At 44.1% G+C, this 24,897-nt stretch overlaps 1 protein-coding gene across 7 annotated transcripts in view; it reads right to left on the bottom strand.

Moving 5' to 3' along the window:
• Window positions 1–20,289, bottom strand: part of PXK (PX domain containing serine/threonine kinase like) — a 73,891-nt gene extending 53,602 nt beyond the window's left edge. For all 7 annotated transcript variants that reach the window (XM_058562031.1, XM_058562036.1, XM_058562065.1 and 4 more), the window contains exon 1: window positions 20,112–20,289. In XM_058562031.1, the coding sequence (XP_058418014.1) occupies window positions 20,112–20,213 (102 nt within the window). In that variant the 5' untranslated portion in view covers window positions 20,214–20,289. The remainder of the gene's footprint in view (window positions 1–20,111) is intronic.
• Between the last annotated feature and the right edge of the window lie 4,608 nt (window positions 20,290–24,897).

The raw sequence follows: 24,897 nt of genomic DNA, 5'->3' as shown, positions 1-24,897 counted from the left end.
AGCCAACCCCAAAAGATTATATACTGTATGACTCCATTTATATAACATTCATGAAATTACAACATTACAGATGACAACAGTTAAGGCTGGGATAGTAGGGTGAGTGTGGGAGGGAAGTAGGTGTGGCTATAGAAGGGCAAAGTGAGATGCTATGGTTTGAATATTTGTGTCTCCCCAAAATTCATATGTTGAAATCCTAACCTCCAAAGATAAGGTGTTAGGAGGTGGGGCCTTTGGGAGTTACTTAGGTCACAAGGGTGAAGCCCTCATGAGTAGGATTAGTGCTTTATGAAAGAAGACTCCAGAGGGAACCCTTGCCCCTTCAACCATGGGAGGACACTTTGAGAAGGTGTGGAACCAGGAAGAGGACCCTCACCGGGTGCCGTGAAGACACCTTGAACTTGGGCTTCCAGCATCCAGAACTGTGAGAAATAAATTTCTGTTGTTTATAAGCCACCCAGTTTATGGTATTTTATTATAGCAACCCAAACAGACTAGGACATGAGGGATCCTTGGATTGATAAAAGTTCTGTAACTTGACTGTATCAGTGTTAACGTCCTGATTGTGACATTGTACTATAGTTTTGCAAGATGTTACCAATGAAAGAAATTGGGTATGGATATTTGGTCTCTTTCTTCATTATTTCTTTTTTTTTGTTTTTTTGTTTTTGTGAGGAAGATTAGCCCCGAGCTAACATCCATTGCCAATCCTCCTCTTTTTGCTGAGGAAGATTGGCCCTGGGGTAACATCCGTGCCCATCTTTCTCTGCTTCATTATTTCTTACAACTGCATGTGAATCTACAATTATCTCAAATAAAAAGTTTAAACACAGGGGCTGGCCCCGTGGCCTAGTGGTTAAGTTCAGCATGCTCTGCTTCAGTGGCCCAAGTTCGGTTCCCAGGGGCAGACTTACACCACTCATAGGCAGCGACGTTGTGGTGGCGATCCACATGCAAAATAGAAGAAGACTGGCAACAGATGTTAGCTCAGGGCTAATTTTCCTCAAGCAAAAAGAGGAAGATTGGCAACAGATGTTAGCTCAGGGTGACTCTTCCTCAGGAGAAAAAAAAAATTTACAACACAGGCATTCAAAACTAGGTGTAGTAGCAGTCAGAAGACTAAGATCCATGATTTTACAAATTTTCAAAGTGCACATTTTTGTATGCATAGTCAGCTATAGAAGGCCATGATTAAGAAAACAAGCGAAAAGGTGAAACAGATATGCACTGATGGCCTTTTCCAAAGTACCAAATCCAGTGACCCCCAAACCTGCCTGATCATAAAAATCACTGTTGGGGGGCAGGGCAGGGAGAAGAGGAAGTGTTAAAAATACACATTCCCAGGCCTTGCACCAGACTTGCTGAATCAGAATCTCTAGGATAGAAACCCAGGAATTAGATGTTTTAATAGCCTGCCCAGGTAATTCTTACTAATAAAGAAGCAAGAAACACAGGCCTAGTCCATCCTTCTGCTTATACCCACAGGGAGTTATGACGAAGGCAGAGATTAAATCATTTAAAGAATGTCAACGTTTTTTCCTCAAATGATCAGAATTACTTTAATATCTTAGACGGTATGACAACGCGTTACTCATAGTCATTATTCTTACCAACACAGTACTCAACGAATCCTTTCTACTGAATCAATTCTGATTTGAATAGAATACTTAGAAAATAAAGCCAAATAAGCATTGTTAAAAGGTAACTGGACATTAAAATAGACCTTATGGGCCGGCCCTCTGGCTTAGCGGTTAAGTGCACACGCTCCGCTACTGGCGGCCCGGGTTCGGATCCCAGGCGCGCACCGACGCACCGCTTCTCTGGCCATGCTGAGGCCGCATCCCACATAGAGCAACTAGAAGGATGTGCAACTATGACATACAACTATCTACTGGGGCTTTGGGGAAAAAAAAAAAGGAGGGGGATTGATGATAGATGTTAGCTCAGAGCCAGTCTTCCTCAGCAAAAAGAGGATTAGCATGGATGTTAGCTCAGGGCTGATCTTCCTCACAAAAAAATAAATAAATAAATAAAACTGTTTAAAAATAAATAAATAAATAAAATAGATCTTATTCTACTATCATTCATTTCCATTCTGTTTATTTAGCAAAATATGGATAAAGTCCACACAAGCAGGAACTTCTGCCTCCTCTGAAATGTGTTAAGGATGGTACACTCAAAAATATCCACTCAATTATAAGTGAATCAGCTATGTACCTGGCACCATGCTTAGCTGATTTCATATAGAGTTATAAAATAAATATTTCAAAACTGATTTGTGTAGTGTGGCAAATCTCTTAAGGAATATGCTGATACAATTATTTCTGAATAGGTAAAGATACAATGCTAAAAATATCTGACATTCTTATAATTTGGGATCAGTCCTTTAGCTTTGAAATTTTCCTCCTTTCTCTGGTTTGTCTTACTGGCAAATTTTCTGGGCTTTTGCATTCTTATAGTAGAGCTGAAATTAGCACATATAATTGAGTAATTCCAAACAAGTACCCATAGACTAGTTTTTTTGATGTCTAAAGTTGGGGGAAAATATTAATTCTCAAAAATCACTTCGGGCATGCACTGCTTCACTATGATTTATCAGAGGAATGATATTAATTTTAAAAATTCCAGCTCAGTGTTGGGCACTTGGTAGGTACTAAGTAAACAGTTGCTGTCCTGCCTTATATACTCTGAGCTTGATGTATGGAACTGTGTTTTACAAAGATGTTGCTGCTGATTGTAAACATCAACTAAGTAACTGTCACGTTCCCATCCCTGTGCTTCATTCATGCTGGGGATATGACTCCAAACAAGAGAGTTTGACTCCATTCCTTCCCTGCGTAGTCACATTTTTTTTAAACTTGCCTATAAAACAGCACACAATAATGTTTGGGAGAAGCATGTGGCAGAAGAGAAGCAATAGCTACAAGATAGTGCCTGGGTCCTGATGTCAGATTGCGATATCCCAAAAAGGCATCGTAATTAATGTTGCTGCCAACTCTTTATGTTTAGGTCATTGTTCTCCAAAGAGGGTGCTCCCACCCCCAGAGGACATTTGGCAATGTCTGGTGACATCTTTAGTTGTCACAGGGGAGGGGCGAATGCTACTGACATCTAGTAGATAGAGGCCAGCGCTGTCTACTGCTTGCAACCAGGCTGTAGCTCTTGTTAAAGCCTAGAGAAGAGGGCCCTTGGGACCAGTAGAAACCTGACATTTGAAGTCAGGCCTCCACCTCTTGAGCTGGAGTCAGCAGCCCAGAATCCTCCAGTGAATTACTACACTCTCTGATGTGGAACAGAACGTGTAGCGTGTATAAAAGAGACGATAAACCACCAATGCCCAGCGGACATAGGAGGGAGAGCTAGGAGCCCTGCAGGGCAGCCCTGAGTCACATCGATCTATGCCTGCCACCAAACCTTGCCATCTGCTGCCACTTCCCCAAAGGGCCTTCTCCTTCCTGCTCCTCCTCCGGACACCACACCCTTGTCTTGGTGGGGCAAGGTGGCCACTTGTCAAGCCCTAGCATGTGAGCATTTTGGCAAGTCAATGTGGTCTGGTGCCGAAGTTCTTCAAACTGGCAAGGCACCAGGACGTGATTTCTGACTTAAGTGAGAGAAGAGAAGAGTGAATTATCATAAAATGAGCACTGATCTTGTGCCAGGAACTTTGCTAAGCCCCTTACTCAACACTTTTCATTCAATCCTCATAGCCGCCTAGAGGGTATGAGATCTCAGCTCGGCTCAGCAAAATCAAATGAGCTGTCCAAGGTCACATAGCTACAAAGCAGATGATCAGGAACTGGAAGCCAAGTCGCTAATTCCTAAGACTTTCCAACCTGCCAGACAGGGCTGGCAAACCCCAGTGACCTGGGAACGTTCTAAGCCTGGCTCTTTCTGCGGTCCTGAAAGATGGGGCTCCTCACTAGTCCGTGGAACTCAAGTGGTTCACCCCTAATGATGCAGACCTATTGACCCTTATCCAGAGGGTGCTGGGATGGGGGCTATCATTTCCACAACTGTTGATTAATGCTTCCAACATAGGCTTTTTCCAAGTAAGCATCCTCACTGGCATTTTGTGTTTCCTGAGTTTCTGAAAAGGTATTTAGATTTCACTGCACAGTAGCTGGTATTCAAAGATGCTTCGGTTTGATGAGATTTTAGGAAAACTTACTTTGAATCTGTCTGGCCCCAAATTACTTTAGTGAGGTTACAAACGCAGACCACTTTGAAAGAAACGTGTTAAAAGGAGCTAAAGCCGAAACTTAAGCAAGCCTTCAAACCAGCCTAACCCATGTAATTCTCTCTTCTCTTTGGGCACAGCTACCTAATTTACTCTGAGACTCAAAGTACAGAAACACAAGGGCAGCTGGTATTTTACAGATACCTGTCAGTGTTCCCATATCTCTACCTCTAAAGTGGAGGGTCCCAACCCTGCTGCCTTCTAGAATCACCTAGAGAACTTTTTTAAAAGATACTTAGGCTTGCACCCAGAGATTCTGATTTATCGTGTCTGGGCTGGGGCACCCGTAGATCTTAAAAGTTCCCCAGGTGATTCTAATGTGCAGCCAGGGGCAAGAATCACAGTTCTAAAATCTCTTAAACAGGAAGCAGCCTCACACTACAAAAATAAAAACCCTTTCATGAGAGGAAGGAAACGAACCAAGCACCCACCAAACCTCACAGTCTCCTCTACCTTCACTCTCATCCCTCCCTGCCTCTTCATAAGAGCTCAGCTCTCCTGTCTTCTTGGGTATAGTATGTACCCATCCTGAGCCCTCTAGGGATCCCCTACTCTGGGCCCTGTAGTGGTGGCCTCCATTGCCACCACTCTCCCGATCTGCTAATGGCCCTTTGAGGTAAGCAAGGAAGAACCATCACCCTCCTTTTACAGCGAAGGGAAATGAGTCTCTGAAAGGATGAACGCATGGGCTAGAAAGCGGAGGATCTGGGATAAGAGGCCAGGTCTGTTTGTCTCCACCACCCACTAGCCACACCACTCCTCTGAGTTCATTCCCAAACCTGCTTCCTCCTGGCACTTTTCCTTCATAGGAAGGCCTGCAAAGAATGCTGAGCACAAGCGACCTTGATTCAACATTATGCTGCTTCCCTGCTCAGGAACCTTCCAGGGCTCCCACCAGCCACAGGATAAAACCCAAACTCCCTAGCCTGGCTTCCATGTTCTTCCTCCACCTGACCAAACTGTCCTAACCCTTTCTTTCTACTCAAACCCTCCTTACCCACTCAGACTCTTTGTATCCTAAACATCCCTTACCTCCTCCCCCTCTTTGCTATTCTACCTATTCAAAACCTGGGAAATGCAGCTTTTTAATCACAGTACTGCTATTTTTGTTCCATGTCTGTCTATGTTTGGGGAGGAGGGATCTCTCCAACTGGATTAAGTTCTTCAAGGACTAGAACCACACATTTCTAGCACCCAGCACAAGATCAGGCCAATGGCAGAAGCGCAGCAAATACAGTTGCTGGGTATTTGCTGACTGACTGCTTGCACCTTCGGGAAGGAGGAAGAATGTTGCTCTTTTTCATGTGCACCGACATCAGGGTAAAGTCAAATAGCACGCTCCAGAAAATCTCCACGTGATCTCCCAAGCCCTCAGACTTATCATCCCTTTATAAAATCAATATTCAACCCACAGGATCACACAGCACAAAAGCTGCAGCCCACGGGCAATGGGCAGCATGGCCCTGAAGGACAGAAGGTTTCTGGGGAAATTCTCATAGTTGTAGGACTTCTGCTCAGCTCATCAGTCACCTGCCTGGCTGCTAACAGTCCTCAATATTTCACTTAGAATTAATGATTACTCCTTGCTCTGCTAAGTATTCAGTATTTATCATTGTTTCATCCACAGATTTTCAGGGCTAGAATGTACATTTCTTTTATTTTAATTGCTGTGCAATCCAACAATGTGCAAAACCTGCCCCCAAACAAATGAAAGCATGATGAGTTTTAAAAGGCATCTGAAGAATCACCACCATCTTAACCTAAATTTTGGCAGGCGAGGAAAGCCTAGTGTATCTCCTTTTCAACCAAGTGAAATAAATTTCATTTAAAATCTAACTGACTGAATCATAGAACCACGTGCTTTAACTTTATGCAAAACAAAGTCTCCAGTTTCTACTGTGTTCACAGAAGGGACAAGGAACACATCACAAACACACTGTGACTCCTGCAGGGAGATGGAGCAGCTGGTACTGCGCATGCTTCTGCCTTCCACCGGCCTTTTGAAGTCCACACTCCCCTCTGCGGGTGGGTCTCCTGCCCTGCCAGGGAAGCTGGTCTCCACGCCGACTTCAAAGACAGCCAGTGTTCCAGCTATGAGAAATACTGCAAAGCAGCACGCAAAAATCCTTTTGGCCTCAGACATGACTACAGAATAGATATGGCTTTGTAAGTAGCAGTTCCTGGAGCATTCTATAGTACAATGACCTTTAAATGACGCCAAAGCAAATTACATAATTTGCCAAGATGGGAACCCAGTAATTCCATCTTACATCAAAGCAAAGGAAAAAAACCTCAAAAATCTGAGATTCAATTAAATAGTAATTTAAAATGAAATATAACCTTCACTTAGTTCAGCAATCCTCACATCACTTGGGCTGATGCCCTAAAAGTATAGAAATGGAAGCAGTGAACATAACCTCAGAGAACCACCCACCACATATTTAACCGGCTAGAAAGGACGATTAAACACAGAAACTCTGATCTGGTTGGAAATGATTTTTATGTGGGCTCTGGTATCTAAGGTGGCCAAATCTTCATCCCTCCTGCCTTCAGCTGGCACCAACCTGAGGACCTGCTAGGACGGAAGTGCTCCTCCTCCTGGGGCCACTTCTCTACCTACCCCTAATTGCCACTGCCCCAAAGACAGACCACTGGGAGTCCTTCTGGAGCCTGACGGAGGAGCTGGTCACCATCTGATGATCAGCCACAATGTGCCACCCCTCCCCCATACCACAACCACAAGTCCTCAGGGGGAAAGGGAACCAGCTTTCCATTCACAGAGATCAGAATTCAAAGCCCAACTGCCACTTACTAGTTTTGTAACCTAACTTCTCTGAGCCTCAGTTTATCCATCTGCACAATCATACCTTTCCAACAGGGTTGTGGTGAGGCTCAGATGAGATCATATATTTAGAGCATCCAGCACAACAGCCAGCTTTGTATCTTAGTTTTCTTTTCTGCTAAGAAAATAGCAAACACCAGGTATCTGCAGGCGAACATATCATGGCTTTATTCAGCAAGCACAGGAGACAGCAATAGCACTATTAAGAGCACTAAGGGAAGGCTGGCCCCATGGCTTAGCGGTTAAGTGCGTGCACTCCGCTGCTAGCACCCCGGGTTCGGATCCCGGGCGCGCACGGACGCACTGCTTCTCTGGCCATACTGAGGCCGCGTCCCACATACAGCAACTAGAAAGATGTGCAGCTATGACATACAACTATCTACTGGGGCTTTGGGGGGAAAATAAATAAATAAAATTATAAAAAAAAAAAAAAGCACCGAGGGAAAAAAATTATAAAAAGATGTATTAAAATAATTTTTCATTACACAGGAAAAGGCATATGCTATACTCCTAAATATTAAAAAAGGATAAAAAATTCTGTGATAACATTGATAGGTAGAGGGAACTACACCAAATGTTAACAGTAGATGTCTCTGGAGATGAAATTATGTGTGGTTTAAATTCTCTTAGCTATTTTTTCTATACTTTTCAGGTTATCCTCAATGAGCATATATTACTTTTATAATCAGGAAAAACAATTTTTTAAAGTTTCTTTGTTTGCTACACATGTAACTTAAAACATGCTCCTTTAAAATAAGGAATCCTGAGGGATAAGATAAGGATTGAGATTATCTGAGCTTGGACAAGAGCACAGTATGTTATCAATGATAAATGCAAGCTATCATCTTTTTTCCTTTGTCAAGGGAACGTTTGGTCATTTTACGACTCATTAGTACTTTTACTGTGCTGAGGAGGCTGGGAAAACAGAAGATGAAAGTCAAATAAACGAACTCTTCCACTTGTATCGGGAGTGGTAAAACATTTGGTAGGAAAGAAGCTTGAAACTATGAGTTGAAGTCAAGCTAGTGGAGTCCCTTCTGGTTTTAACAATTTATAGTAGAAACGGTCACCACCACTAAGGATAATGGAGGGTTGTCTACACATAAATTTATTCTACCTAGCCTAAAAATGTCGCTGCGTTCTCCTCAGACACCAGTTCTAATTCAGAATCAACCACGAAAGTGACTCTCCATGCCATGCTGCCATATCTCTTCAGAGCTGAAGGTAATGACTGCTTGTTTATGGAGCACTTACTCTACATCTTCTGCTCCTCAGCTTAGTCCATCTCCCAGCAAGGACTGGAGGCACCTGTCACTATCTCTCTTTCCCAAGAACCCCCAGGCTCAGAGAGGTCGATGCCTTAACAAGGGCATATAGCTAGTAAGTGATGAGAATGGACTCCACCCCAGGCCAGCATCGCAGTTGTATGGATTTAGGAAGAATGCTTTCACATCACATGCCCTCTCAATCAGATGAATAGAAGTCAGCTGAACAAGCAGAACCAGTCCATCAAGTCAGGACACAACCGGGAGCAAGTGAGAGGCAGAGTAAGAGCCCAGGCCTGGGGAATATGAGTTAAATATACCTGCAGAACTCAGTCTCCCAACTTTACTGTCCCTGCACTCTGCAACTCACCTCCTACAACACGTACACAAACTGCTGTCTGTAAATCTGGGCTGAATGTAATCTGGACACTGCATAGAAGCTGTGTGCAAATAAGAAAACTATTTTCTCTTTACAGTATTAAACACTAGGAAGGTTCTGAAGAAGCATAAAGGAAGCATTTTATAAGAACATGACTAAAATGGACACCAGATTTATGGAGTACTCAGCAATTTGAATGGTAGTTAATTTCAGTTGTACCAAAATGGAACAGAGTCTTTGACTAGCTGTTTTGCTTCCACGCTATGCTCCTATTAAACACTAACAACAGCTGCACAATAAATGAACTTCTTCCCTGTGCTTTACTGTTAAAAACCATGAAAGGGGGCTGGCCCTGTGGCATAGTGGTTAAGTTCAGCATGCTCTGCTTCAGTGGGCCGGGTTCATGGGCTCAGATCCCAGGCAGGGACCTACACCACTTGTCAGCCATGCTATGGCGGCAACCCACATACAAAATAGAAGAAGATTGGCACAGACGTTAGCTCACGGCTAATCTTCCTCAAGCTCAAAAAGAGGAAGATTGGCAACAGATGTTAGCTCAGGGTGACTCTTCCTCAGCAAAAAAAAAAAAAAACAAAAACATAGAGGCTCTGGATCTCAATGATCACAAAGTCTCGCTGGTCACAGGGCTAGAAAGTCCTACTCTCTAGCTCACCCTTTGTCAACTGGTTCAGCAGTTTGGAGAAAGTAATGGCCTAAGGCAGTGACATCCAATATGGCAGCCACTATGCACATGTGTCTAGTGTGACTAGGGGATTGAATTTTTAATTTTATTAAATTAAAGTAGTCTAGTGGCTACAGTACTGAACAGCACAGTTATAGACTATTTGCAGATATAAACACAGATATTTATGAAAATGTAAGCATACTAAACATAGTGTTATGACTTGCTTTTTTTCCACTTAATATAACATGAATCTCTTTCCATACTAGTAACCATACGTCTGGGTATTATTATTTTTAATGTCTATATCTGTGCTGTCCAATACAGTAACCACAAGCAATATGTGGCTATGGGGTACCTGAGATGTGGCTAGTTCACATTGAGATATGTTATAATTGTAAAATACACGAGATTTCAAAAACTTTATATGACAAAAAGAATGTAAAATATATTAATAATTTTTATATTGATTACATGTTGAAATCATAACATTTTGAATGTAGTGAGTTGAATTATCTCTACTCCTATACAGCCCAGATGGGAGAACTGAGAAAATGGTCACCCAAAATAGTGTCTGGGTCTGTGGTTCAGGGGAGGACCCCTAACTTGTCCTCATCTAGGCCTACGCTTAGTGGAGCCATCAAACAGGTCCATTGCTCTAAGGGCACTAATAACAGATCAAGATGGGGACGGCTCCCCACTGGTTCTCTTTCATTCCAAGTCCACTGGCCTCATACAAACCTTCATTCTGCCGCCCCCAGCCCGGTGGCCTGGAGCAAATTACTTACCCTCTCTGCACCTCATTTCTTCCAACTGAAAAATGAGGATAATAACAAACTCAATTCAGAGTTGTTACAAGGATCAAATGAGAATCTACAAGAGTTTGGCAATTTCTTATAAAGTTAAATATACACTTACTGTATGACTCAGCAATTCTATTCCTAGGTATTTACCCAGGAGAAAATATGTCTACACCAAGACTTGTACTCAAATATTCACAGCAGCTCTATTCACAATAGCCCCAAACTGGAAACAACCCAAATGTCTACAAGCTGGTGAATGGATAACAAACTGTGATACATCCATACAGTGGAATAGTACTCAGCAATAAAAAGAAACATGTAACAACATGGAAGAATCTCAAAGCTTTATGCTAAGTGAAAGATGCCAAACACACAAAACTATACCCTGTAAGATTCCATTTATATGACACTCTAGGAAAGGTGAAACAGTAGTAACAGGAAGCAGATCAGTAGTTGCCAGGGACCAGAGGGAGGGTACTGACTGCAAAGGGGCACTGAGGAAATATCTGGAGTGATGAAAATGTTACACAGTGGTTACATGGGTGTACACATTTGTCAAAACATCAAATTGTATACATAAAATTGGTGAATAATTGCACGTAAATTATACTTCAACAAAGCTGACAGAGAGAGAGAATAAGTAATTCAAAACGCTTAGCACAAGACTTGGCATGTCATAAGTTCTTAAACAATGTTAGCTGTTATCATGACAAGTACCCCTGCCTTTTCAGTATTACTCAAAACATGTAAAACCAAAGTTAGACTCATCATCTTCCTGGGAAGACCAGCCACCCCTTGTTTCCCTTGTACTATTTCTTTGATCATTTCTGGTGCCTCTGTTTCCCTCATGGCTTCTACCTAGCAGACTTGTCCTCTGTTGTGTTCCTCCCTCTCTCCCTTCCTTCTCTCTCTCCTGCCATTGACCTGAGATGTGGCCTTTCTAACTTCACTGCTTCATTATTACCCTGGACTCTCCTCTCCCCTTCCTTCACCCTTCTTACCAAACCTTGCACATGGCCAGCAAATGAAGCTTTCCAAAATACCACTTTCACATGCCACATATCTGCTCAAGTCCCCTCACTGCTGTTCAGATCCCTTAGCCTGACTTCCAAGGGGCCCACAATTGGCTCCAGTCCCCCTTTTCCATCTTTTATCCCACACCAGAATCCTCCACAATAAATCCTTTTGGAATGAATGAACAAATGAAGGCAGGGACTAAGTCTGTCTTGCTTAGACCTGCCTTCCCACTGCCTAGAAGGTACCAGGAACACAGGGGCGTATGCACAACTGTATCTGCTGAATGAACTAATGAACTCTTGAAGTCTGCAAGTGCAGCCTGGCCTCAGAACATAGCTAGACATTCTTTAGTTTTTTAAACCGAGATCTTTATGGGGGGTTAGTAACAGTTTGGAATAGGATAAACGACTAGGGGCTCTGGAAGGTGTTTTAGGATTTATGTGTTAAAGGTTATAAGTCTTCTGTTTCTACTACTTTTTTAAAAAAAATCCATCAATAAAATAATTATTTAAACATTTTCACCCTTTAAATCAGAACAGACTAAAGAGTCTCCAAGTGCGCACGCAGGAAGCATGGGAGGGGTCATAGAGATCAGATGAGTGTGTTTGTGAGTTAGTTGGTTTATCATGGTTTTGACCATCATACAGCTTTTTAACTGATTTTGTTCTTAGTCATATGTTTCATTTACACCGACAATGGACCATGACTAAAGGCAGGCTTAAGGAATGCTAAAGGCAAATATGAGTTAGTAAGAAGTTAGTGAGAGATACAAGAAGTGAAAATCATCATAAGATTGGTAATTCTGCACTATCTGAAGATGCTCTTTATCGGTGCCTTAAGTTGTATTCATCTTATCACAATTCTTATTGTCTCTAATATTGCAGAAATCCATGTAATTCAGATACCAAACATCAATATAATTTTTAATAATGTACTAATCTGAATAAAATATTTTTTAAATTTAAAATCACTTTCAGAGGGGTTTTTTACAATTCAATATTACTATGAAAGGAGTTTGCAAGTTAAAAACTGCCTGGGGAGTGCTGATTTAGAACGTGTTCTCTGAAGGGCTCTGGTAAGCCCTTCCTCGTTCCCAGGACGACCTGGGTGGAGCCACTCCCACTATGCCCTCACTGCTCCCAGGCAGACTGGCACTTTCAGTACCTTACTTCACCTTTGGTTTATTTGTCCGCCACCTCTACCAGGATGGAAATGCCCTGTTTCATTCATCTTTTTATCTTAATACACAGCACAGTGCCTGGCACACAGAAGACTCTTCATAAGTGCTTGCTAACGTTCCAGCACCTTAGAGGCTTTCTGACGAGGCAGAAACTGTGTGCTTCCTAGAGTGAACTGCATCCAGCCTCAGGATATGCACCCACACAGCCTGATTACTGGTGCACTCCACTTAGGAAAGGAAGTCAGCTGGGCGGTATAGAATACAAGTACATTTCTCAGGAAACAGCCTTCTGAGGACAGCAGCTGAGCACCACCCCCGCATGTCAGCATGGTCACTTGGCAGGGGAAGTGACGGGGGAAAGAATAAAGCAGAGGGCTTTCTATTTTATTTTTTCACCACGCTGCCAGAGGTCCAATGTGTGTGCACGGATGTTGGGACTCCTCCGGTGATGAACGAAAGCTGGGATGTGAAGAGCTGAAATGGGCATTTGCCAGGGGCCTCCTCGCTTCAGGCCTGGCCTCCGGGAACTCATCTGCCAGCTCAGTGGCTGCCAACTCAGCCCCGTGGCCTGCCCACTTGCCTCCTGCACCTCTTCCACTGCCTCTCAACACCAACAGCCAGTTCTGCTGCCAGGCAGGCACGGTAAGGAGACCTCGTGCTGCATCTCCCTGAACCTGGCTGTCAAAACGTGTTCCTCCAGGGTAAAAAAGAAATAAAAAGGAGGCGGGGAGTTGCTCTTTGAGATGTCACTGGTCTTTTTTGCCATTTGTTAGCAAGTAGTCAGAGCTGATGGTGAGACAAACTTTTAAATAAATAATTTTCCTTTTTCCATTCAATATACTTGAGTGCCTAAAAAGAACTAATGCCTAAAAAGTTACTGGTGCTCTGGCAAATACAGAGGTAATAAACTCCAACAGTACCGCTGACACTTAGTGCTGAGCTCTGTTCAAAATGCTCCGTGTGTACAAGCTCAGTTAATCCTCACAGCAGCCCTAACAGACTCTTACTATCCCCACTTTACAGACGAAGAAACTGGAGAGATTAAGAAATTTGTCCAAGGTCATTAAGGCATTGTCCCTCTCCTCAAGTTATTCAGTTTCACCTGTGTCAAAGGGTGAGGCTATAAATAGAAAACGGGGTAGTAAGAAATAATACGGGGCCGGCCCCGTGGCTTAGCGGTTAAGTGCGCGCACTCTGCTACTGGCAGCCGGGGTTCGCATCCCGGGCGCGCACCGACGCACCGCTTGTCCGGCCATGCTGAGGCCGCGTCCCACATACAGCAACTAGAAGGATGTGCAACTATGACATACAACTATCTACTGGGGCTTTGGGGAGAAAAAAAGAAGGATTGGCAATAGATGTTAGCTCAGAGCCGGTCTTCCTCAGCAAAAAGAGGAGGATAAGCATGGATGTTAGCTCAGGGCTGATCTTCCTCACAAAAAAAAAAAAAGAAATAATAGGTGTGCAAAATGCTTGCACTTTGGGGACAAATAAAGCTGAATGGATATTTCAGAGGAAGTAAAATCATACCCAGCGTGGTCGGTAAGATGGTAGGTAGTAGTCCACGAAGGGTTTCCTGAGCTACCACTCAAATAACTGTATTCCTTCAACAAATTCACTTATTCAACAAATATTTATTGAATGCTACTAGCTATGTGCCAGGGACTGTGATAGTTTGAAATGGAATCAAAATAACAATACATAGTCATGAAAGGCGGGACTTAGAGGAAAAGAAAAACATTTAAAGAGAAATTCACGGCCAGAGGCAGAGCAAGCTGCTCAAATGGCCCTTACCATCTAAGGAGTGGGAAGGGCAGAGATGTGCCCTCCCTTCACAGACCCACCTCTCCATCCTGAGAGCTCCTAGAGCAGGGCTGCTCCCCACTGCATCCTGACAGTGCCCACCAGAGAGCCAGAGCTCGAGAAGTGCCCGTGGAATAAACATACGCAAGGCTGCTAGTGAATGTGGTGATCACATGGTCACGTGCAGAGATGCCTAGAGCATAGCCACGTGCCACCCAGCCATTCCCTGTGCTCTGGTGGGTCAGTGGGTGCTGCAGTGCTGGCCAGACCCTTGGCCCGATGCTAGAGGTCTGATGTGAGCAGACCCGCTTCCGGCTTCATATCCCTCTGCTTCTACAAAGAGGAAAGCTTGCAAGACTGAAGTGCACTGAGTCCTTGCCGGGGAATCACTTTTCACCTGGGAGAAGGGCACCTCAAAGGAAGGCCCTGGATGAACAACATTGCTTTCCATTTTCACCTCTACAGATGGTTCTCAGACACTTCAGATCCAGGATTCTCTCATCCCAACATTTCATTCATTCCCTCTTCCCATCACCACAAAAAAAACCTCAACTGAATTAGTGAGGAGAAATGACTGGTTCCTGACAAGCCATGTCAAAGCAATGTGGGCAGCCTTGTTTAGACATCATCAACAGAAGTGCTGCAACAAGCAGGCGGAACCATGGCTAAGGTTCAAGCACCCTGCTTTCTGGCACAGAGCCCTTTGCCCTTGCCCTGGGCCACCCTGTCTAATAAACCATCTAGACACATACACCTCAATGCACTAGGCAAGCTGCAACCTACAGCGATTTTTTTCCCACTAACAGGATGTAATTCATCTATTGTTCTAAATATTGGGTCTTCTTAAAGTAGGGAATATACGGTAGTGTAGCGCTTTTTTTTTTTTTGGTGAGGAAGATCGGGCCTGAGCTAACATCCAACGCCAATCCTCCTCTTTTTTTGCTGAGGAAGATTGGCCCTGAGCTAACATCTGTGCCCATCTTCCTCTACTTTATATGGGACGCCACCACAGCATGGCTTGATAAGCGCTGTGTTGGTGTGCACCCAGGATCTGAACCTGTGAACCCCGGGCCACCGAAGCCGACTGCGCGCACTTAACTGTTTGCGCCACCGGCCCAATCCCTAGTGCATTTTTTAGATGCACATATCTCACCAAGTAAAATAAGCAATTCTCCAGGTTTACAGTTTTTAACATTTTTCCAACAGTGATTCTTACCCTAAGATCCATAGCCTAAGAGCAAGCTTCAAGTCACTGAGGTTCTGAGAGGTTATATAAACATATGTACAAGGGTTTATGGGGAGTTTGTCTCTCTGATGAGAACCTTAAAGGAACTGGATCCAAAGAGCTAAAAAACTTGTGCTTAGAATATATCCTGAGTTTAGCATCTTGCAATGTTATAAAACTTTCCAGGGTGATGGCTAAGGGGTTCGGGGCTTCTTTTAGGGGTAATGAAAATGTTCTAAAATTGATTATGGTAATGGATACACAACTTTGTGAATAAGTTGTATACCTTAAATGGGTAAATTGTATGGTATGTGCATTATATAAAGCTGTCCTCCCACCCAAAAAAAAAACTTTCCAAGAAGACTCCTATTACTCTGCACGAATTCCCCAAACTAACATTATGTTTGTGTGTGTGTGTGTGAGGAAGATCAGCCCTGAGCTAACATCTGCCAATCCTCCTCTTTTTTGCTGAGGAAGACTGGCTGTGGGCTAACATCCATGCCCATCCTCCTCCACTTTATAGGGGTTGCCGCCACAACATGGCTTGCCAAGTGGTGTGTCAGTGTGCGCCCGGGATCCAAACCGGCGAACCCCGCCCAGGCCGCCACAGCGAAGCGCGCACACCTTAACCGCTGCGCTACTGGGCCGGCCCCTAACATTATGTTAATAAACAGGGGAAGATTACCTCTCGGCCACCAAAAAATGGCTAGTTCCCCACTGTATCTCCAGCATGTGCCTGGCACGTAGTAGGCACTCAACACATTTTTGTTGAATGAATGAGTGTTGCTGAATAAATAAACTGTGCAGGAATGCGGTTTCCAAAAGTCAAAGGCTCAAGGAGAGATCCATTTTCAGTAAAGATCTTCACATGTAATATTATCTTTTGCAGATTTTTTAAGTGTTCTCTATTATGCCTCAAATATCACTAAAATTATCTTTTGTTTCTCAAGAACAAAATGCACCAAATGCAGAGTAAATGGGCCCTGATATGGGTGAACCTCACAGAAAAATATTTAAAAAGGAGAAAACTGAGATTAAGAGATACACACTACAGGGTCGGCCCCGTGGCTTAGGGTTAAGTGCAGACGCTCCGCTACTGGCCCACGGTTCGGACCTCGGGCGCGCATCAACCCACCGCCGGTGGGGCCATGCTGAGGCGGCATCCCACATACAGCAACCAGCAGGATGCGCAACTATAACGTACAACTATCTACTGGGGCTTTGGGGAGAAAAAGGGGAAAAAAAAAAGAGGAGGCTAGGCAATGGATGTTAGCTCAGGGCTGGTCTTCCTCAGCGAAAAGAGGGGGATTGGCGTGGATGTTAGCTCAGGGCTGATCTTCCTCACAAAAAGAGATACACACTACAGCATACTGACCAGCAAAATCAGATATTCATATTTGATAACAACCTTCTCCAAAACTTTCATTTTCCTCGGGTTTCTGTTTCAGCTAGGTAAGCATCTTTTCAGTCCATTGACTTTAAAAGTTTTCCCTTTCACAGAGCCAAGAACTTATACAGTTCCCTAGTCTTTTCTCTTAGTCCTCCCAAACTTTCCCACAATTCACCTGTGTGGCTTTTGAGTAGAATTCCTTTTGCTTGGAAAAGCCTTCCCTTTCCTCCCGCCCTACACTCAAAGCATCCTCTCCCTAAATACTGTCCTTTCTGGTTTTATGGGAGCTTCATTTCCTTGCAGTAGAAGCCTGGTCTATTTCCTGAAGCTAAATTCATTGTGCTCCATAAAAGTGAAAATAAAATCATTCAAACCACAGTCAGGCACAGAATCACCTACCAACCTGCGCCCTTTCTGCCAGTTACTTATCCCAATACGGCTGTCCGGTGGTGACCTTGTGTTCTCTTCATCCCTCTGGCATTGTATTTCCAATCCACAGCATTTCTCTCCCAAGTCCACAAATCCTAAGCCATATGTAACCTAAAGTTTTCTGCTATAAATTGTTTCCCAAGACTAAACAGCCTTGATAAATGAAAGGAACTATGGACAGAAATCAGCTTACTTGCAATAATAACACTTCAGTGTGTTTAACCCTTTGGATATATGTCGCCAGAGAGTGAACAGATGAAAGAAGGAAGGAATGCACTTTACAAATACTTCATAAAGATTATTTCCTTTGATCTTTGTAACAACTGTTGGGAGGCAGGCAGGGCAGGCATTTATTACCTCATATACAAATGACGAAACTAAACATCAAAAGGTTAAGTAACTTGCCCAACCAATGTCACATGACTAGCAAATGTCAGCCCAAACCTCTATTAAGGTGTTGCCTCTTCCAACCCAAAGGCTGTCTACTGTATACTCTCTCTGTATGTTTCTGTCCTACAGCCAAGGAGCAACTTCCTAGAGATTCAGCATTTCAAAGGGAGGATGGCCCTCTGACTTTTGGGATACCATCTCCCTTCCCCTAACTGGAAAGCCACCTTCAACTTTCTCAATAGAAAACAATGCCTTTTTCTTCTATACACCACCCTTAACAACTACTTCTTTCCAAAATAGTTTCCAACAGTTCCGGTTTTAAAGGGACTTACTCATAAGGCACTAATAGTCCAAAAAGTTTGCATCAGCATACAATTTTCTACAAAAGCTCAGGGCTGATGCAACATTTCTCAGTCTCAGATTTTACAGCTAAAATGACAAGAACACAGAAGAGTCAAAAATTACGCAAGACAATGCTACATTTTTTTACTCCACCACATCTGCCTCTGTGGGTCTCCTGTGAGTCACTGTCTTTTGTGTTCAGTCATCATTATAGGAACTGCCATTCTCTACCCTAAATTATTTTACTTTATTTCTTAAGGAAAAGCTCTCCAATAAAAATGGAATTTTATTACATATTTCACCACCTTGCTGAAGCACTGACCCCTTAACTTAGTGCCTCAGATGCCATGTTGTTCCAATTTTCATCACTGCTATTTTACACAAACAGAAAAAGAGGCCAAGTAAGGTTGCAATTTATTTATTTATTCATTCAACAAACACATGAAATCCTATCAGATGCCAGGGACTAGGACACAAAAATGAATAAGAAGTGTCCCTCCTCTCACAGCCTGGTAGAGAGAAAAAAACCAAAGAAGTAATTACAGAATAAACTGATTAAGGTTAAGGTGGAGGTGAGCACATGGCTTGGGGCAGTGGCCATCATGGAAGGGTTCCTGGAAGAGGTGGTCTGTGAGCATTTATAAGCATCTCTCTCTCTCAATACAAAATAAACCTAAGAGACTCAACCCCACTCCCTGAAAGGTTATAAGATTTACTTGGCAACAGTCAAGTCAAAAATCTAATTTAATAGCAGAATTTATTCTTGACTCTCTGCCCTAAATTTCAACCCTTAACCCATACTCCCTTAGGCACAAATTACAAAGGGTTTAACAAATCCTGTTCTATACAGTGCCTTCTCACAAGTCTGCAGAACAGGATTAAAGATATGCACAATAAAATGAAATGCACTTTTTAAAAATATAATCATTTCTCTAACTGGAAATGAACACTTTGCATTCCAAGCCCTGCAAAGCATGGCTGTCGGAAGAGGAAACTGAGGTTCAAAAAAGTCCCACTTTAATACAACAGAATAAAAGGTCTCTTTGAAGTGACCAGCACAGCTTGAACAAAAAGAGAAACAGAAGGCTAGTGTGGGGCTTTAGCCTCCAGATGATGAACCCCAAACACTGCAATGGTAAACAAACAAGCCTCTGAGCCGGAATCTGATTTGGTGACCTAACAAAACACCACAATTTAAGGAATCTCTCTCTCCCCATTCATTATTGCCCAAACAAAGTCCCACTGGCTGGCAGCTCCTGTTTTTTTGCTGGTTCCTGGGTTTATTGCTTGTAAATTATACTGCATAGTGTGCTTTTCAAAAAAAAGGTACAGGCAAATGAAAACCACCATGGTTTTAAGGCCCCATAAAAGACAGCATATGTAACAGAAATGAACTCTGCCTGTGTTGACTATGAGGACCTATTACTCCTTTATGCTACTCCAGTGGATTTTAAACTCAAATGAATGCTACCCCTGGCCGCTCAGAAGCAGGTGAGAGGAGGGAAGGAGCCCATTCGTACACCTGCCTCGGCAAGACCCCAGATTGCCTCTCTCACCATTTCCTCGTGCCTCGGCCAAGCAGCCGACCTAGAAGTGGGGATGCAGACGCCAGCCACTTTCTTTCTGCTATCCCGACAAGGAGGCTCTAAAATCATATTTCCATGTAGCCGGGCACACTCTTATCCCCACCACTCGGATCCCCAGCTGAAAGGAGGGAAACTCAGCGGCCCCAAAGAGCAGGAGAAGGCTGGAGGCGGGCAGAAGTGGAGAGAGGGTCCTGAGTGATCTTTTTACTCCGCCGGCCCAAGGTGGGCCCGAGAATCCAACACCCCCCCCACTCGGAGTCCCTTTCCAGGGCTCTGCCGAGTCTCCTTGGCCCTGGGGGCTGCGATCCACACCTTCGGCCCAGGGGGCTGCGGTTCCCACCCTCCACCCCTCCGGACCTCGGCGATCGCCTGGCCCCCGGGGGCCCTGACCCAGAACCACCGCCACGCCAGAGCCCTCCTGGCCCGGGCCACCGACCTCTGCCCCTGTCCCCGCCCGGGCCCCTGCCCGGCCCGCGCCCGGCCGCCCTCAGCCCTCTGCGGCCCGGGGGGCCCCGCGCCGCCCGACCGGCGGGCCGCGCACCGTGTGGGACTGCAGGCTTTGGCTCGCCTCGATGGCTGCTGTCAGCGGCACCGTGTCGTCCAGCAGCACCTTGCCGGCCGGCGGCTTCTCCATGAAGGCCATCCCGGGACGCCTGTCCGCAGCCGCCGCGGGGCCAGGGGCAGGAACCAGAGGCGCCGACTCCCGCCGCCCGCCGAGCGCCGCCGCCGCCGCCGCTGTCAACACGCGCCGCCCCGAGCGCCGCCGCCACCCGCCGGGCCCGGCGGGCCCGCCGGGTCCTAGTGCCGACCCGCCCCGCCTCCGCCGCTGTCAACACTGGCTGCCCTTCCCGCCGCCGCCTCCCGCCGGGTCCTAGCGCCAACCTGCCACGGTCGCCCCTGACCTGGACCCGCGCCTCCAAGCTCCTCGCAGCGCACCGCACACCTGGTACCCTTAGTACCAGCCCTCAGACCCGGGGACTCTCCACCCGAAGCCGTCACCTCCAGGGATCTTCAGATCCGAAGACACTGCATCCTGAGCCCTGGGATCCTGCAATCCTCAGGCCCCAAGATTCCCAAACCAAGCCTCTCGGTGCTGGGCTTTTCACATTAAGGCCCTCAGAGGCTGGGACTGTCAGACCCGAGACCTTTACAACTGGACCCTTCCCACCGAGGCCTCCCAGGCCCAGGGACCCTACGATCCAGAAAAAGGCCCTTCAGGATGGGACTCTCATTCTGAGCCCTACAGACCCCGAGACTTTCTAAAACAAGCCCCTCAGATTCAGGTTTTGCGGGAACCCTTGAACCTGGCTCTTCAGACCCAAGAACCTAAGAGTTGGGCCCTCAGAATTGGACCCCACAGTTGGAGCCCTTGGACTCTAGAACCCTCAGACCCAAGCTCTTTGAACTGGGGTCCCTAAAAACTGGACATTGGTCCAGGGACTCCCAGCCTCTACCCTTGGCCCCAGCTCTTAGCTTACAAGACCTTCAACCCTGAGAACCCTCAACCAAGATGCCTCAGACTTGGAGTCCTCAGTCCCACTATACTGTCTCCAAGAACCTCAAACCCAGAGCCAGAGAACTTCACAATCAACTTCTCAGCCCCAAATTTGTCCTACAGTCTGCCTGAACCCAAGGCCACAATCCTGGCACCCCACCCCCACCCCAAAACACACACACAGAAATCTCACCCACAGTGCTCTCTCCCAGAGCAGCATCCCAGGACAGTAGAGAGAGTTAGACTTGGAATTAGATAACCAGATCTCCAGGTCTCTGGCATTTACCAGCTGTGTGACCTTGAGTGAGTTACCCAACCTCTCTGAGCCCCAGCTCCCCCTCTGCAAAATGGAGATAATAATACCTGTATGAAAAGGTTGGTATGAGGAATGCAGTAGGATAGGAAGGGGCTTGGCACATAATAAAAGCTCAAACAATATTAGTTTCTTCCTTCCCCTACAGTTCACAGAAGGGAAGGTTTGTAACTCTTAAATTCGTCTCCCCTAAATTTCTACATTTCAGACAAGAGAACAAAGTTTCTTGGTAACCACCCCCGCAACACACACATCAAAATTTGACGTCACAGCAAAGGCCTAGATGATATCTAAAGGGCACCCCCCCCCCCATCTCAAGCTTAATGGGATTGTTGGGCAACCCTAAGTGGCAAGGTAGCCATAATATGCTGACTTAAGGGCCAAGACCCAGTGGAGAGACATGTGAAGAGGGAAACATGGAACTTCATGATTCAGTCCTAAAATAATCAGAACTGTTCCTACCTTCCATTTTTGTCCCAGTGTTTAAAAGCAGCAGTCTATTAAAACAAAACCATATATCATCATTGAGGGAGGATTCAACTTTTTACTTCCATTTCTTAAAGGCAAATGGATTATTTCATTGCCAGAATCACAAAAACCAAAATTCTGCTTTAATTACTACTCCCGTCATGATATGGACTGACCAAGACAAGGCTCTTCTCACATACTGCTGGTGGGAATATATATTGGTTCAACCTTTCTGAAATTCAATAAATTGTTGAATTTATTCATTCAACAATTACTTACTGAGTACTTACCATGTAATAGGCCTTGTGCAAGGAGCTGGGATTTGACAATACACATCAAGGGCTTTGAAAATGTTCTCACCCAGTAATTCCACCTCTAAGAGGGTATATACTAAGGAAATAATCAGAGATCAGTGCAAGTACATTAGCACGCAAGGATAAATATCTAACAAACAGGGAATCGGACAAATCATGGTACAATCATAAATAGAATATTTTACAATGATTAAATATCAGATTATCAAAGAATATTTAATGATGTTGGGAAATGCTCTTGATATAATAGTGTGAAAAAAAAATTCAACTGAGTAATTTGAAGATCTAATTGGCTTTATTAAACAATTCATGAAGGGGGCAGTATCCCTCCTGGCAAGTAGAGAGATTCTCCAGGAATTGTACAAAATGGAAGGTTTCTATAGGCAGAAAGAGAGTTGGGCAAGGAAGTTACTAGCCGAAGAAAAGAAAGCATTGTTTCAGGCCAGGACTTCTCCTTTTGGGGGAAGGGGTTTTATCATGCAGATTACCTCACTAGTGCTCATCAGGAAATTTCAGGTTGATTGTTAAAAAGGTCACATTCCTGGGATCCGTTGAAACTGTAATTAAGTCTTGGTTTGTTGTCCTGGAGGCAAATGATTCCATTTTGGGCCTGTTATTTATTTTTTAACAATAGCACTGTAAGTGAAACAGGCAATATATGCATTTGTATTATCTCAAGTTGAAAAAATATATTTATAGGAAAAACACCAGAAAGAAACACACCAAAATATTAACTGAGGGTCTCTAGGAAGTGGGACCATGATGCTTTTTATTTTTATGCTTTTCTGTATTTTTCAAAATGTCTCTAATAACGATATTTTATTTGTTGATTATGAAAAAAAAAATCATACAACTGAGTTGGAAAAATCCTAAAATAGCAACCTTGTCTAGTCTTCCTTACTAGGAAAAGGAAACCGAAAGTGAGAAATCAGATATTTGAGGGAGTGAAGCCAGAGACTAACTCACAATGGAGCCTTTCCCTTTCTCTGGAAATTCTTGCCTGAAGTCAGCCCCTCAGAATAAATACAATGGTGAGCCTTCTAACTGTATTTTCATCAACCCAAATCGGTGCCTTGTCAGTGATCCCCTGAGGATCCGAGACTTAACTGGATCCCTAGATCCTCTGGAGACCAGGCCCCAAACCCTACAGCCTCAACATCCATTTGGCTTTTGAAATGGCTCATGCTGAATGTGGGGAGACCCTCCCCAGGCCAGAGCTGATCTGAATCAAATCAGCTTTGTTTCCAGTCTCAGGCTGAGTAACGCTAATGAGGTACGTGGCACTTCAGTTTTTGCCACATACACAACTACTCAGGGCTAGCAGTAAAAAAAATTATATTCGTGTATGTTGCCAAGTGTTTAGATGCCCCACAGGTTATCTAAAGACCTGGCAACTGCTCTACAAATCAAATCATAGAAGCTTGTGAAAAACTCAGTGCTTCCTAAGCAGCATCACCTCCCAACTCAAAATTTTCTTTCTTTAAATATTCATGATCTGGAGAGAAAACAATAAAATTCAACTCACATTTGATCATTCTTATCTCCCTTACGTGTTGATATTTTTCCATCACATAGCAGAATTTTGCCCAGGGTTTATAAGAAGGTCATATGAACTCTGTATAGCTAAGAGCCACCCTAGAAATTGATTATGCCCTAGAAGTTGACTGTTTGTGGGCCCCCCTATTAATCCTGTTCTGCGTATGTAGTGTCAATGTTAGTCTCGGGTTTTCTTATGATTTTAAACTTAAATGGTTTCTTCTAGTTGATTTTGCTCCAACCGAAAATTTCTCCGAAGATGTTGAGAATTCTTGTTTCTGCTGTTTGTAATCCAAAGGAAGACAAGCCAAGAACAAAGGAAGTGAAACATCTGGGACCCTGGAGATAGTCAAGTACAGCCCAAACTAATTCCACAGCACTCCTATTCTGCTCAGATAGAGCCAGTTAATAAATTATGCCAACACATGAGGCATTCAGAGTGGCACAGTTGCTCAGAGTGACAGTCAACCTTTGGTAGAGTACGTTTTAATATAAAAACTATTATAGATGTAATTTAATAGCAATTTTCTTTGGGAATAAATTGGTCTATGAATCATACTCTAAGAACATAAAATAAAAGTGACTAATAATTCAGCACAAAATGAAAACCAGTGGTTACCTAAGAAGTACCAGTGTTCATTTAGCAATTTCTTCTTTTTCTAGATGAATGCACAGGTCAGGTACACAAGGTGAATGGTGGCTGTGGTGAGGCCTTGTCCCCGTTGCTACTCAAAATTTGCTGCTCAGAAAAAGAAATGAGTGGCATTTCACCAATATGGAAATGTTTCTAATAGAATATAAAAATCTGTTAAGCAATTTTCCAGTACATTAGGCTGAAATTGCTTAAGATGGGTATATCTTTCTGTGGCAATAAAATATTGCATAAATTAGTCTTATAATGCCCCTATGTGGAAAGTCCTAGTATAATTCGGCCTGCTATTTTAGTCAGTACTTTTGTACTCAATTCCTCATGTGACCAAGTACAGTCAAGGCCACGTCTCAGTTGTCTGGGAGAGGATTTCCTAATTTGAGGGTCACCCATGCTTTCATTGGAAAAGTCATTCCTTCTGGCAGCTCATACAAGGTTCAAAATGACCAGCCAGTTTTCCATATAGCCAGCTTTAACAAAGCGTGAGTGGTTTGAGAATCTTGGCTCTGAGTAGGCTCTGCCTACTTCTCTATTCCAACTTTTTATTGATTT

Source organism: Diceros bicornis, chromosome 2, assembly GCF_020826845.1.
Source record: "Diceros bicornis minor isolate mBicDic1 chromosome 2, mDicBic1.mat.cur, whole genome shotgun sequence".
NCBI classification, from domain to species: Eukaryota; Metazoa; Chordata; class Mammalia; order Perissodactyla; family Rhinocerotidae; genus Diceros; species Diceros bicornis.
This window is presented reverse-complemented; position numbering and strand designations above follow the sequence as displayed.